The sequence below is a fragment of the Rhinopithecus roxellana genome, chromosome 1 (genome assembly GCF_007565055.1).
Source record: "Rhinopithecus roxellana isolate Shanxi Qingling chromosome 1, ASM756505v1, whole genome shotgun sequence".
NCBI classification, from domain to species: domain Eukaryota; kingdom Metazoa; phylum Chordata; class Mammalia; order Primates; family Cercopithecidae; genus Rhinopithecus; species Rhinopithecus roxellana.
Window position 1 is genome coordinate 19,326,496 of NC_044549.1, and position 14,067 is coordinate 19,340,562.

Consider the following 14,067-nt stretch of genomic DNA (forward strand, 5'->3'; position numbering starts at 1 on the left):
TCTGTAATCCTAGCACTTTGGGAGGCTGAGGTGGGTGGATCACTTGAGGTTAGGAGTTCAAGACCAGCCTTGCCAACATGGCAAAACCCCATCTCTATAAAAAAATACAAAGAATTAGCTGAGCATGGTGGCACATGCCTGTAATCCTGGCTACTTGGGAGACTGAGGCAGGAGAATTGCTTGAATCTGGGTGGTGGAGGTTGAAGTGAGCCAAGAGCTCATCACTGCACTTCAGCTTGGGCAACAGAGCAAGACTCCATCTCAAAAAAAAAAAAAAAAAAAAAAAAAAAAAAAAAAAAAAAAAAAAAAAAAAGTGCCACAGTCATCAACCTGTTAACAACATCTAATGCTTCTTGGAAGCTGGTATCTTATTAGCAGGATGTTAATATGAGAATACAGGGACAATTTTTACTGTAAGAGAATAAATGGGCGTGGAAAGAAAATTTGAGTAAACAGTAGCAACAAAAGAAGTTCCCTAAAATGTTACTTGTGTATTTGCAATGAACCTAAGTCTGAAGAGAGAGATCTTGAAAACAGGAACTCTGGTTCATTTATTTTTAGCATCCCATATAGTTGCTATTAGCTGAATAATTTTAGTGTGTCCTGCTGTGCTATTAAAGAAGAAAATTCTGCTGAGAAGTCATTTCTCTCCTTTTTATATTCTTTGCAGTGAGCACACCCCACTTTCAGGAGAGGATCTGGTCATCTGCTTTGGCAGAGGGCTTCTCTTTAAGTGAAAAGATCTGTCTACATATGCTAAGGGTGATATCTGGTGAAAGCACTGGCTTTGTTGAAAAGCTCAAAGAGAAGGGTTTGTGTGCATATGCGTGTAGGAACCAGCTTTGTATCATTGTATTAGCAGAAGAGCTGGGGGAGGAGAGGGAAAGAAAGTTAATTATACATGTTCCCTTTCTGCAGTGCAGAAAGGAAACAGTTATGTACTTAGAAATCAGTCAAAATGTATACAGTTGATCTAATTTGTTGGAACTACACAACTCAATATTTTTGGAGGGGGGCATAAATCAGATTTTCTATTAATTTACTCAGCAATGTCAGCATCTTTTCTTAATTTGTATTAAATGACATTAGTTTATAACTTCAGATTAAATTTAGCCTTTTCATTGTAATATTGTATGTTTAAAAAATCTGTATGTGCTGTTTGTTATTTCTTTTTTTTGAGACGGAGTCTTGCTCTGTTGCCCAGGCTGGAGTGCAGTGGCGCGATCTCGGCTCACTGCAAGCTCCGCCTCCCGGGTTCCCGCCATTCTCCTGCCTCAGCCTCCGGAGTAGCTGGGACTACAGGTGCCCGCAACTGCACCCGGCTAATTTTGTTTTGTATTTTTTTGTAGAGACGGGGTTTCACTGTGTTAGCCAGGATGGCCTCGATTCCTGACCTCGTGATTCACCCACCTTGGCCTCCCAAAGTGCTGGGATTACAGGCGTGAGCCATCGCGCCCGGCCTATTTCTTTAATTATGGCCTGTTGAGAATTTCTTCATCCTTCCAGCAGAAAATCCCATCAACCAGACTACTGATCCCTTAAGATTTCTCTCTTTAATTATGAGATTAATAGCTTTTCATATTATAATGTTTCTAAAGAAGTGTGTTTGATAAATGCATAATTTAATGTGTGTCATCCCCTTGTTTTATTTTTAAAAGATACTATTAAATGATTATTTAACAGTTCATACTCTTAAAAATATGGTTATTATAGTTTTCTATAAGCCAAAATTTAAAAATGTGGGCTTTGAAATCAGATTTCAGTTTGAATTCTGGCCAGTGCTCTGGGTATTAAACATATCTAGCATGGGGATGAAAATATCCGTGATTTCATCCTTATGTGGAAAAGGGCTTAGTACTGTGCTGGCCATTTAGTAAGTGGTTAATAAGCTGTGCTATCATTTACCTGATCATTGCTGCCAGAGGTTGGAGATCCTTGGGATATGAATGAAGCTGCCCTCACACATTTGGACTATCTGATTAGTAATAAGGACCAAACCTAAAAGAGAGGTAGTAAATGAGTTGAGGTGGACTGGGGCCTTTCCATTTGTCACTGTGGAGTCCTGTATGTCTCCATTAAGGCTTAGGTTATATGGAGATGACTGGGTCTGTGAGGCTTAGGCTTAGGGGACCTATGAGGCTGGACCAAAAAAAATCTAGACATTAATGCAGGGCTAGAGCTGGAGGTTCTGTTGTAGGTTTGCTCATGTGGGCGTGTGACTGCAGATTATAATCACAACCCTGAGTAATAAGTGCAAAGAGGAAGGAAGGCAGGATGTGAAATCTGTTGACCATGTTCCACACAGTCTGGAGTGTACGTCAGTGTGAGCTAAGGACCAGCAGAGACCAGGATGGATGAAGGCCTGTCCAGGGGCTGAATGGACCCAGGTGTCAGCAGGGCCACCTAGTGAAGGTATGGAGGTGAGCTATGAACAAGGTTACCTGCTTAAGGGGAAGGTTGTGGCTGAAATCTAGATGCTGCTGAGATATTAGACATTAGGTGCCTACAGGCTGTGTGGAGGTAGAAGGGGGATCTGCTTCTCTTATTTGCACAAAGATGTGAGTTACTGAATATTATTATTGAACAACAGCATATTGGGTGTGAGAAGAGACCTAGTATTAGAAAGAGTAGGGTGTCTGCCACTGAGGAAGCAGGAAACAGAAGGGTGCCTCACCCCAGAGCGGATGGGGACATGGTTTAGGATTCTAGTGACTAAAAAAAAAAAAAAAAAAAAAAAAAAATTGGAAGTTTGGCTGCAGAACTGCTAGGGTGACTAGGAAAGAGAATGCAGACATTGGAAAAGTATGATATACTTTAAGCACCCAGCAGCAGGAACCCAGGTCCAGTGGATGAGATGACCAGGATCACTACTGGATCCACAGGAACCTGACTCAACTGTTGAGCTGCTAGTCAAGGACTCCTCAGACTCTCTTTCCATGGGCCAGAATCAGTCCCAGTGCCTGGGGTGGCTGGGCTTGCAGATGGGCATTAGGAAGCACCTGCTTCTATACTGAGACGGAACTGAGGATGGAGGAGAGGCAGGTGAGGTTTGTGTGTGCTCAGCATTCACAATGAGAGAATGCCAAGGGTCTTTCTTCCTTGGTGTTGCCTATTGACTGAGATACCCACAGGGTTTTTCTATTAGGTTGGTTTTAAATGACAAAAACGGCAATTACTTTTGTACTAACCTAATACTTGATAAGTAGAACAATGTTTCTAGAGTTATTGCCGAACATGCTTTGTTCTAGCTGGTTGGAAAAGCAAGCTCCCTTTGGTTTGAGAAAGGATTAGGAGAGTCTGAAAAAAACCTGACATTTCTTCAAATGTTTCTCCATAGAGTTTGTTTTGTTTCTATAAACAATGCTAGCATGGTTGGGAGGAGCAGAACTGGGAACAGGGTTGGGAGTAACAGGCTTTTATTTCAGCTGAGTTTGAATCAAAAGTACTATAAGCTTTATCTCAATTTCATCAATTACTAGAATTGATATTGCTTAAGGAGCTTGCAGGATTGACACGTTGGAGAAATGTTGAGTAATGTTTAGTCTGGTAGCAAAAGGAGGGGCCTATGCTCATTTGTGAAAGCTGATATCTAGGGGGAGGTAGTATAACGCCTGGGCTGTGGCCTGATAGAGACAGATTTGAGTCCTCATTCTGCTACTTGTCAGCTCAACAAAGTCTTTGCTTCTCTCAGTTTTAGTTTCCTCCTCTGTAAAATGGGAATTGTAAGTCTGCTACTTCTTTTGCAAGGTGGTTGTCAGGATGTCATGAGGTAATATACCAAAAGCAATTATCACATGCCTTGGCACAGGCTTAGCACTCATACATCTTAATGCTTCTAATCAGTTGTTATTCACTGAGCATCTACCATGTGCTAGGCATTTAGGGTAAAAAAAAAATAATACAAAGCATGTAGTTACGGGATCTGTATCTTACAGTCTCTGTATTTCAGACATCTTCCATGGTTCTATTGTGTGTCTTAGAGCAGTGATTCTCAAAATTTAGTGTGCATAAGAATCAAATTGGTGGATGCTGTTTAAATGCACGTTCCTGAGCCCCAGAGATTCAGATTAAGTAGAGGCTCGGGAGTGTGCATGTTAACAAGTCCCGTCCTGGAGCAGACTCTTGAGCCTGCCCTAGAGTCACTTCCTTTCACCAATATCTGAATTTACCCTTCCAGACTTCAAGATACCAATGGAACACCATCAGGAATTTTCAGATTAGAATTATCTCTTTTAGATTTGCCTTGTGCTTTTTATCTTGAGAGACAGGATGACACCAGGAATGGAACTCTGAGAAAGAAATGATTGAACCGTAAATCTTTTTCTGTCTTCCTTAAACTGTGTGACCTCAGACAACTCAACCTTATAAACCTCCAGTTTTCCTCATTCATCAAGAAGACAGTATTTGCACACCCATCTGACAAGCTTGTTTTAGCCTTACATGGAGGGATGGACATATAAAAGATTTTTTATGAACTTCAATGCTCCACACAAAATATGCTCTTACTATTAAAGCAAAGTGAAACTTGTCAAGATTGAGTTTAATTTGGCATATGTAGGTTACTTGTACCTTGGGTTACATATCTTAGTTGGAGAATGTGTGAACGTTTGTCTTCTACTGGTGAGTCCTTCTCTCCCTTACCATTCTCTACCCACATTTTTGTAAAGAATGTTTTAGGGACCCTGATTTTAGGAGCATCTGCAGCCAGCCACAAAGCTGGCATTGGTCCTGTTTAATGTCAAGATCTTGAAAACCGTTTTGGTAATCAAAGCTATATTAAAAGGCATATGTCTTTTTAAAAGCAGATAACCTCTTACATTCTGTTTTTTCTTTGAAAGCTTTTGCTCAAAGCAAAATGGCCTTTCCATTTATAGAATATAATTAGAGAATTGGTTTATTTGTGGAAGCTTTTTCCTGTGAGCAAGCAGGGGAACCATGTTGATCACAAGGATATCCTGGCTGGCCCCTCTCAAAGCTTTGCAACTTGAATACCGAAGCTGTGAATTGTACATGAAATATGAGAGTGCCTAAACTTCCTAAATGTTTTTCAGGTCGTGTATGCAGTAGCTATTCAAGAGTGGGTTCATTTTATTGTTTGAAAGAAGAGCATTCTCTCACACTTCTTTGTTTTTAGTTAGACCATGTAATAGTGAATGAAACACAACAAAACAACGCAAGTCTCGCTCACCTATACCTCCATGTTCTGTAGAATAATACATAAATGGCCCAAAGAGTATGTTTTGGAGAATACATAGGAATTTTGACTCATAAATACTGACTTCTTTCCCTAGACCTTCATATACTGTCTTAGATGTAAATACATTAAAAAAAATTGCTGATACTGGTAAGTTTTATCCTTGTTGGATCTTTGCATAAATGTTATTCTTTTTTTTTTTTTTTTTTTGAGACAGAGTCTCACTCCATTGCCCAGGCTGGAGTGCAGTGGCGTGTTCTCGGCTCACTGCAACGTCCGCCTCTTGGGTTCAAGCAATTCTCAGCCTCAGCCTCCTGAATAGCTGGGATTGCAGGCGCCCGCCACCACGCCCAGCTAATTTTTTTTGTATTTTTAGTAGAGACGGAGTTTCACTGTCTTGGCTGGGTTGGTACTGAGCTCCTGACCTTGTGATCCACCCACCTCGGCCTCCCAAAGTGCTGGAATTACAGGCATGAGCCACCGCGCCTGGCCAAATGAGGTTATTCTTAGTGGAGCCTTAAATGTTTAATTTGAGCATTTAAGAAGATGTTCATCACTATTTTGGCCCATGGTAAACTGCCTTCCAGGACAGTCTAATAACCCAAAGAGGTAGATGGTGTGTTCTCACTTGTAAACATGTGAGGACCCTCAGGTGAGAAGAGGTAGACTGATTGGCCTTAGGCTCCCCACACCATACGTAGAGTTAGCTGTGAATCTTGTCTTCTGGTTTCCAACCAGTGTTGACTCTTCACAGGGATTATGTATGCCTAATTAGAAGTATGTGTAAACTAAAGTTTGCTCATTAACTGGCTTATTTATTTGCTTTCTCCTGACATAGTTTTCATTTCTAACTAATTTGGAATAGTGGCATGTGGGGGTGGTGACTGCACTAATAGCCGCCAGAAGCAACAGCTGACAGCAAGGGAGGAGTGAAAAACAACTCAACCAGATAATCATGCCAGTTTAGGACTGCTTAGCAAATAGCCCCACACACCCATTAGCTGCAGAGGGTTTCAACTGTAAGAAAGCCCAGAACAATTATATTTGTTGAGCTGACCCCATATTATCAAGGAAAGTTTAAATTATGTTTAGTATTATATTCTACTTATGAAGGCAAGGGAGTGGTTTAAGATTTCCATTTGAACATATTTACCGCTGAAAAGAAGGCAATGCCACATTATTTGGAAATTTATTCAACCAGACTCCCAGGTTCTATACTGCATTGCCATGATTAAGGTTAATAGGCATGGATAGGAGTGAAAGGAGTGGCACATGCAATTGTTTAAATGAACTAGAAACTTGAGACAGAAGCAGTATACCTGTTTAAAGTCATATGCATTGAAATAGGTCTGTTATGGAGCCATGTATTAAATTTGTCTTTTACATTTAATTACATAAGACAGTGGAAACTTCTCCTTTTTTCCTTTGAAGCAAAAGAGAAAACTAAACAAACATGTTTTACAGGTTTTTAATATATATTCTATAAAGGCCTTTTTTGCATTTACATTTTAGAGAGGATTGTGTCAAGGTTTTTGTCTGTCTGGAAATGTGTAATGAACGATATTGTCAATTTAATACAAAACAAGCAAGTAGCTGAATATACCTGAACTATGATGTTGAAAAAATCAAATAGGTGGACCTGAAAGTATGTAAAAATTGAGGATGAGGGAAATGTTTTTTCAGTGCCTTTTTCCCTCAGTTTTTAAAAATTAGAAAAATGACCTGTAAAAATTTTAACATCATTTCAAGCACTAAAGAAATGAAATGTTTATTCACAGCTTAAGGCATCTATTCACTTTCAACTGAGATATAGGTTTTAATGTTTGTGAAAAAAGTTTTGGATACGGAACAGATGTGTAAAATTTTTTTCTGAAGGAATTCTTTCTTACCTAACATGAGAAAGTAGTAGGGAGGCCCCTACCTTTGAGACCATGGAACTGTTTATTGGCCTAAACATACATTATGTTGTGCTTATTGATAAGAGGAGAGACAGAAAAAACATCATTTTGCACATTGAGTATTTCCAAAATTACAGGCCCACATCATTTCTATAGTTCCTTTTCTATATTTTTTTCCAATAATGCTTATATTTGAGCCATTGTGAAAATCCATTTGTATAACAACCTGACCTTTGCTTTGGACTTCATTCCTTGTGTTTCAGGTGAGCCAGCCATGAGAGGGTATCTTGTGGCCATATTCCTGAGTGCTGTCTTCCTCTATTATGTACTGCATTGTATATTATGGGGAACGAATGTCTATTGGTAAGTTTCATTTTGTTATTTAAAAATAACTCTCAACCTAGTCTTTCACACAAATCCACAAATTATAGTAGAGGGTCCTATTAAAAAAAAACTTGTACCATTGTAACATTTTGAATATTTTCTTGCTTTTCTTTGTAAATTGGGGTTTTACCATTCCAATGTCCTATAGATTGTATCTCGAACAATTTAAAAGTTGACAAGCAACACCTACTTTCTAGTGACTTCCCACTGAAGGCATGGTGTTAACCATCTTTGGGTTATAACATTCTTTATGCCATAGATCATCTCCTTGAGTTAATGGAGCTATCACTGGGCTCAGTGGTACTTAACTTTTAGAACCTAAAATGCTTGCATAAGTGATTATTGATAAAATAGATATTACATATGGTTTCCTTTGTTTAAAAATATTTGGTGAACGATGATATCTGTATCTTTTGAAATAGCTTTGACTTGAAATACCACATATAAAATTTTGAAGAGGCACAGATAGTTCTACTGAAGAGAAAGCCTCTGTAATAGGGATTTTAACCTTCTCATTGTCAGTCCTTTGGCTAGGAAAAATGTTTTGATGACCTTTAAATCCCAAGTGGGTGGCAGTACATAATTATGCTAAAATAAATCACATAACTTCCTGTCTTAGACAAAGAATCAGTACTTTTTGCCAGTGTGTCAGGTAGATCTTAGATCATGTTTCTAACTTGTGCTTACTTGATGAAAAAAAGCTGATGCTTCTGCGTTTGATTTCATTACTGGTTGATTGAAAAATAATTGTAATGCTTTTCACGGAAGGACGTTAGGCAAATGGCCACTGGAAAAAACCCAATGCCAGGTGGGTAGTTTTGGCCCTAAAGTTTTAGGCTTTGGACCCAAATATCAGGCTAGAGAATTGTGAAGTCTGATTATGTACTAAATGAGGACTACATCAAGGGGATCTATCCCTACATCTTTGCCATATTCTCCATCCAGTGGAAGACAAAAATAGAAGAGAAAGCAAAAAGCTTACTAGATTGCTACTTTCCTACAAATCCTATTGTTGCTCACGGGGAAAATGATAAAGAAGGTGATGAAAAGGATCTCAATCAGCAGTCTTTTGTCATCAGGGTTGAAGTGACCATGTCACTCCTCAGCTAACACATTACTGTAGTCACAGCAAGTACCTTGGGATATTAGCTCAGTTGTTTGTGCAATGAACTTGCTTCCTTAAAAATGATTTAAGACAGAGAATTGTGTTTTTCTTTTAAAAAGTCACCCAAGGCCGGGCGCGGTGGCTCATGCCTGTAATCCCAGCACTTTGGAAGGCCCAGGTGGGCGGATTACAAGGTCAGGAGTTCAAGACCAGCCTGGCCAAGATAGTGAAACCCCGTCTCTACTAAAAATACAAAAAATTAGCTGGGTGTGGTGGTGGATGCCTGTAATCTCAGCTACTTGGGAGGCTGAGGCAGAGAATTGCTTGAACCCAGGAGGCGGAGGTTGCAGTGAGCCAAGATCGCGCCACTGCACTCCAGCCTGGGCGACAGAGTGAGATTCTGTCTCAAAAAAAAAAAAAAAAAAAAAAAAAAAAGTCACCCAAAGGTTGTCTTCATGATATCCTAAAATTGTTTTCTGTGTTTTAATGACTTTAGAAATCAAATAATATCTTCATGTTATCCTCCGAATATAATTGAGATTTTTTGGTCTAGTATGCTGGTCCACCATATTTATGTATCTTCCTTATGTTTAAATCAAGGAGCCCTTGCCATTGTGGTATTCACAAAAGATATTTTTCTGCGTAAGGAGTTTACTAGCCTCATAGTTCAGAAACCTAGCAGTTCTAACTATGGGAATTTTTGTACCCACAAAAATGGAAGATTGTGTCTGTCCATGAAGGGTTTAGGATATTTCCTTCATTTTGAATTCTGCTGATTATAGAAGAAAATTGACTAGTTTTTAAATACCAATTCTTCACATAATTGATGATCATTAATAAGTTTTTGTATTAAGCTGTTTTTCTCTTTCCCGGCTAAGTCTGGATCCTGCCATCCACCACCCCTTTCATTTATTTTCCTTGTTGTGCTCTGTCATGTTTCACAATACCCTTTTAAACTGTGGAGACAATACTCCATTCAGGAGCACACAAGGGCCTAACCTATGCCAAGAATAGAGGACAGTTAGAAATGACTCTCGATAGTGTGATTTGTAGAGTCCCCCGGATCCCAAGGCAAGGGTCTGTGGAACCTGCTCAGGTCAGGTGTTTCTGTGGTATTTGCTGCCGGTGTGCGTCAGCAGATGTGGCAGGAGGAGTAAATAGCCACGTGCCGTTGGGGTGAGTTTGGGTTTCTCCAGCTTTCAGGGACTTCTAAAAAGTGAGCCTGGTTGCGCCTTCTACAATGCAGTAATCCTGGCCCTTCCCTGAAGGTCCTGTGAATCAGTGCTCTTGGAATCACTTACGGGTTGCTAATCACCTCAGCCTTTCCACCCTCCCTTGCCTTACATCCATGAATCTCAGGTGTTCGTAGGGCTTGGGGGAAGGTACTGGCACACCTCAAGGGGTGCAGGGAGTATTTTTGTTTGCTGCCAGAGAACCTCTCAGTGGTGGCATGAAGGAGTTCCCAGGTTATTTGCTTCCCTTTGGGCAGGGTGCCTGGTTCTGGTTTCTGACTGATGTTATTTTTGTCTCATAGGGTGGCACCTGTGGAAATGAAACGGAGAAATAAGATCCAGCCTTGTTTATCAAAGCCAGCTTTTGCCTCTCTGCTGAGGTAAAAATATACCAGAAAAACCTGCGGCATACAAAATATTCCAAATGTGCTTGTAATCATTTTCCACACTTGTTTCTTTTTTAATGCAAATCTTAGCAGTATAAAGTGGACACCCCATATTTAAGGAAGAGCTTGAATATCCTGTCTCTTTTTGTGCTTTTAGTCAGAACTCTGCATATATTTTAAGAAAAGGCATTGAGGAACTCAATCAAACCGGTATTCTTTTCATGCAGGTGAGGCTAGAGAGGTCTGTTTGTGTTTGACTATAAAAAAGCGAATTGTTCTTTAGGGTTTCATTTTTCCCCCTGGTTGCTCCCATTTATTTTCCACCCTTATTATTTTGTGGCTTCTCCTTCCTTGCCTCTAGGTTAAACTTTTTGAGTAGCAATTTTCCCTTTTATTAACTTTTAATGAACTACATAGAGTGCAAATAATGATTACATAAAATGTAAATGATTGTTGATTGTGGCTCTTGGGCTTTGTAAAGAATTTACTTTTCTATTCACATATGTTCTTTTCCTCTGTCACCTTAACTTTGACAGATTGCTGGTCAAAATGCTCTAGATAACAAGAAATAAAAGTCTGTTCTAGGCATGTTTAATTGGGTAAAACAGGCACAATCTGTTCAGCATTTTTTCTATGAAGCATTAAGAATTCATTTTTTCCCTATTGTCTTTTATTACTGATTTTTAACTCTTTGGGGCTACAGATCCCTTTACAATCAATCAACTCTCTGGAAAACTGCAAATACATAAGACTTTTTGTATATGATTCCAAGTGTGCTATGGCTGCTTGTAGTCTTTCCAGGGGTGTGCGTCCAGTGAGGACCACTACAAAACTGGAATAGTGTTTTAAAACTTTTTTGAATGTGACTCATAGGAAGAAATACATTTTACTTGGGACACAGTGCAAACATATATTTATAATAAGAAAAAAAAAAGAATTTTTACCTTTACTGCTCCAGATGTACTGTGTTCTGTCCCATTCACTTTTTAAAAAGATGCTGATCATGACTCACAAAATTGATTTTATGAGCCACATACGGGTTGCAGACCACAGGTTAAAATGCTACTCTAGGATTAAGGTACTCCATAACTTTAGTGAAAAAAGACAATCTTTTCCTTTCTGAGAAAACCCAAAAGTGTTAAGGTATTTATGCAAGAGTATCCAGCAGGTATATAAGCCTACAGTGTAAGTGACAAGTAGATTTGTGTTTGTCATGTGGACAGTTCTTTGAGGGCAGTCCCCTAGAGTGTACTTGAGGCCACTTTCTCAGAAACAGAAAAGCCAGCAGCAATTTGGAGAAGCTCTTCTGGGAAACCTGGAACTTTTATCTTCAGTGTTATAAAGAGAATATCTTTCCTTATAATTAGGCTTGGGTGTGGATTTCAGCTTTTTCATTTATGGATTAGTGACCCCAGACTTGTCACAGCTGACACAACTTCACATATATGGTACTTTTAAATTTAGAAATAGCTTAGCATCAGTACTTTTATAATATTACTTTGTTTTTACCTATGTATGGCTATTATTTTATCACTTGCTGTTGGTTTGTTTTTAAGTTTTATTTTTACTTCCTGAGTTGTAACATAATTTTCATCTTAGTAGCTGCAAAGTGTTTTCATTTCAGTTGTGTAGTTCCATTGAATACCCACTCTAGGCAATATTTCAGCACCGTTTAATGTTATTTTTAAAAATTAAAATTATACATTTTTCATATAGCCAGTATAACGATATGAATTATATGCTATAGTTATTTTTAGTTTTGATTTTAAAAGCTTGCAAATATAGTAGGTATTTGGCAAAATCATTCTTTATCCTTTCCTTCCAGGTTTCATCAGTTTCACCCTTTTCTGTGTGCAGCTGATTTTAGAAAGATTGCTTCCTTGTATGGTAGCGATAAGTTTGATTTGCCCTATGGGATGAGAACATCAGGTCAGTAGTAGTATTCTTACCTGGTTCTGTTAAGTTTGACTGGTGTTTGATGAGAATGGCATGTTAATATAATTTTATTCTTTCTGCTTCCTAATGATTTCCAACGGATATGATTCTGGGATGAAATGAAATGAATTACATTTTAAAATATAAATTCCCGCTCCTTTTGAGGCAGTATAGAACCAAAGAATAACGGGGGTGGATTTGTTGTCATTGTTGAGAAACTACTTTTTACATTTGCTCTGCCAGCATGTATCCATGTAAGTTCTGGTGCCTTAACTTTATTCTGATTTAGAATTAGCAGGAAAACCTGAGGGTTAGCTTCCTTCCTAGCTTCCCATGGCTTCTTTTTACCTGTGAGTTTTATTTCATCGGCATTTCTTATCTCCTTAAGCAGTCTTTTAATTTAACCAGTGGATATTTTATTTTTGTTAAGAGATAATGATTCCATCTTCTAATGATAAAACACTTCCCCTTCTGCTTGTTGATAAGTGATTGGCCCTATATAGCATTAGGTTCTAGATTTTTGAGGGATCATAAAAGCCCAAGGTGACAAGCCTACAACATTGTGAGTCAGATTTTGCTTATTCAACTGATCCTGTGAGGGCGGGGGTTGTCTTTTTTGTTTTATTTTGTGTTTTAAAACTATTTTGCAGAGAATTTGAAAATTTAATTGGGTTAAACTTACTATTTCTATTCTAACCTCAATTTCAGAATCGTGCGATTTTAAAATTATATGATTGTTTTTCAGATTAAATGTGTTGTTTTTTGGGGAGGTTTTGGAAAGTGTCTTGAGAACATTTACCATTTTGAATGGGAGTAGTGCTGGCTAATTGCAGTTGTATCATTAATTTTTTACAGAATAAATCAATGAGGCCATGCTAGTTGGAAATGGGTTTGCGGGGGAGGGAGTAAGGTGGTTTACTAAGTACTAAAAAGACATGATTATCCTTTTATTCATAACACTCCATTTGTTTTCTAGCGGAATATTTTCGACTTGCTCTTTCAAAACTGCAGAGTTGTGATCTCTTTGATGAGTTTGACAAGTGAGTTTATTTCCTTGCTTCTAGTCTGGATTTTAGCTTCAGCTAAACTGGTTCAAAATATACACCCCAAGAAATGTAAGATATATTTACTCAGGAAAATTTCATAGCTTTTGTGTATAACCAAAATTTCTAGTAGTAATTTGACACTTAAAAACCTACAAAATTAATGTAGATGCTGCACAACTGGTTGGCTCAAAAGTTTGCAGAGTCTTGATGATGATCCACCCTGGTCCTAAATCAGGATATTTTCAACCTACATTCATTTTTTTCTAAGTTATTCCTACTTAAGAATTAGTTCACCCCCTGCTAATCAGCTCATGGCCTCCCTTTACAGGCTGTTTCCCATACTTTGCCATGTATCCTCCAAACTACTGATGAGATTCTTTCTGTTCCACTTGTTAAGGAGATTATTAGATTTTGGGAGCAGCTCTCTGCTTTTTAAATCAGAATTGTATTTGAAGGACAAATATACTTGCTTTGATGTTTTCTGACTACAAAAGTAATTTAGCTTTTAGACAATTTTGTCATTAAATTAACCCCATATAAATTGAACTGCCAAAAATAGACTTCTTCACTGTTGGGCTTATTTTACAGAGGTAGGTTTATTTCACAAAGTTTCAAGCCACACTTTAGAATTTGGCCAGGGTGCCGGTGTGATAATATGGGTAATCTACAGATGTCAGGCCTCCATTAAAAAGGAAATTACCCTCTTGCCCAAGAGAATAGGCAGAGAGTGGGGTGCAGAGAGTGGGGGTAGTAGATGGAGGTCTGAAAGTGGAGATAGAGTTTACTGTAAGAGCAGCGTTAGATTTTGTCCAGGTTTATCTCATTTTTCTCTGTTGGAGACCAAGATGCTTGAAGTGTGTATTTGTGTAATATGTTTTGGTTCATTT

The 14,067-nt window shown here is 38.5% G+C and overlaps 1 protein-coding gene across 13 annotated transcripts in view; it reads left to right on the forward strand.

The window, feature by feature from the left end:
* Nucleotides 1–14,067, forward strand: part of ST3GAL6 (ST3 beta-galactoside alpha-2,3-sialyltransferase 6) — a 65,910-nt gene that overhangs the window by 24,699 nt on the left and 27,144 nt on the right. For 6 of the 13 annotated variants that reach the window (XM_010353725.2, XM_010353721.2, XM_030940004.1 and 3 more), the window contains exons 2-5: nucleotides 7,356–7,455; nucleotides 10,116–10,193; nucleotides 12,025–12,128; nucleotides 13,111–13,174. In XM_010353725.2, coding sequence (XP_010352027.2) covers nucleotides 7,367–7,455; nucleotides 10,116–10,193; nucleotides 12,025–12,128; nucleotides 13,111–13,174 — 335 coding nt within the window. In that variant the 5' untranslated portion in view covers nucleotides 7,356–7,366. Of the gene's footprint in view, nucleotides 1–1,695; nucleotides 2,421–7,355; nucleotides 7,456–10,115; nucleotides 10,194–10,356; nucleotides 10,427–12,024; nucleotides 12,129–13,110; nucleotides 13,175–14,067 lie in introns of those variants that run through there. The other 7 variants (XM_010353727.2, XM_030940033.1, XM_030940013.1 and 4 more) reach the window with 6 other exon arrangements.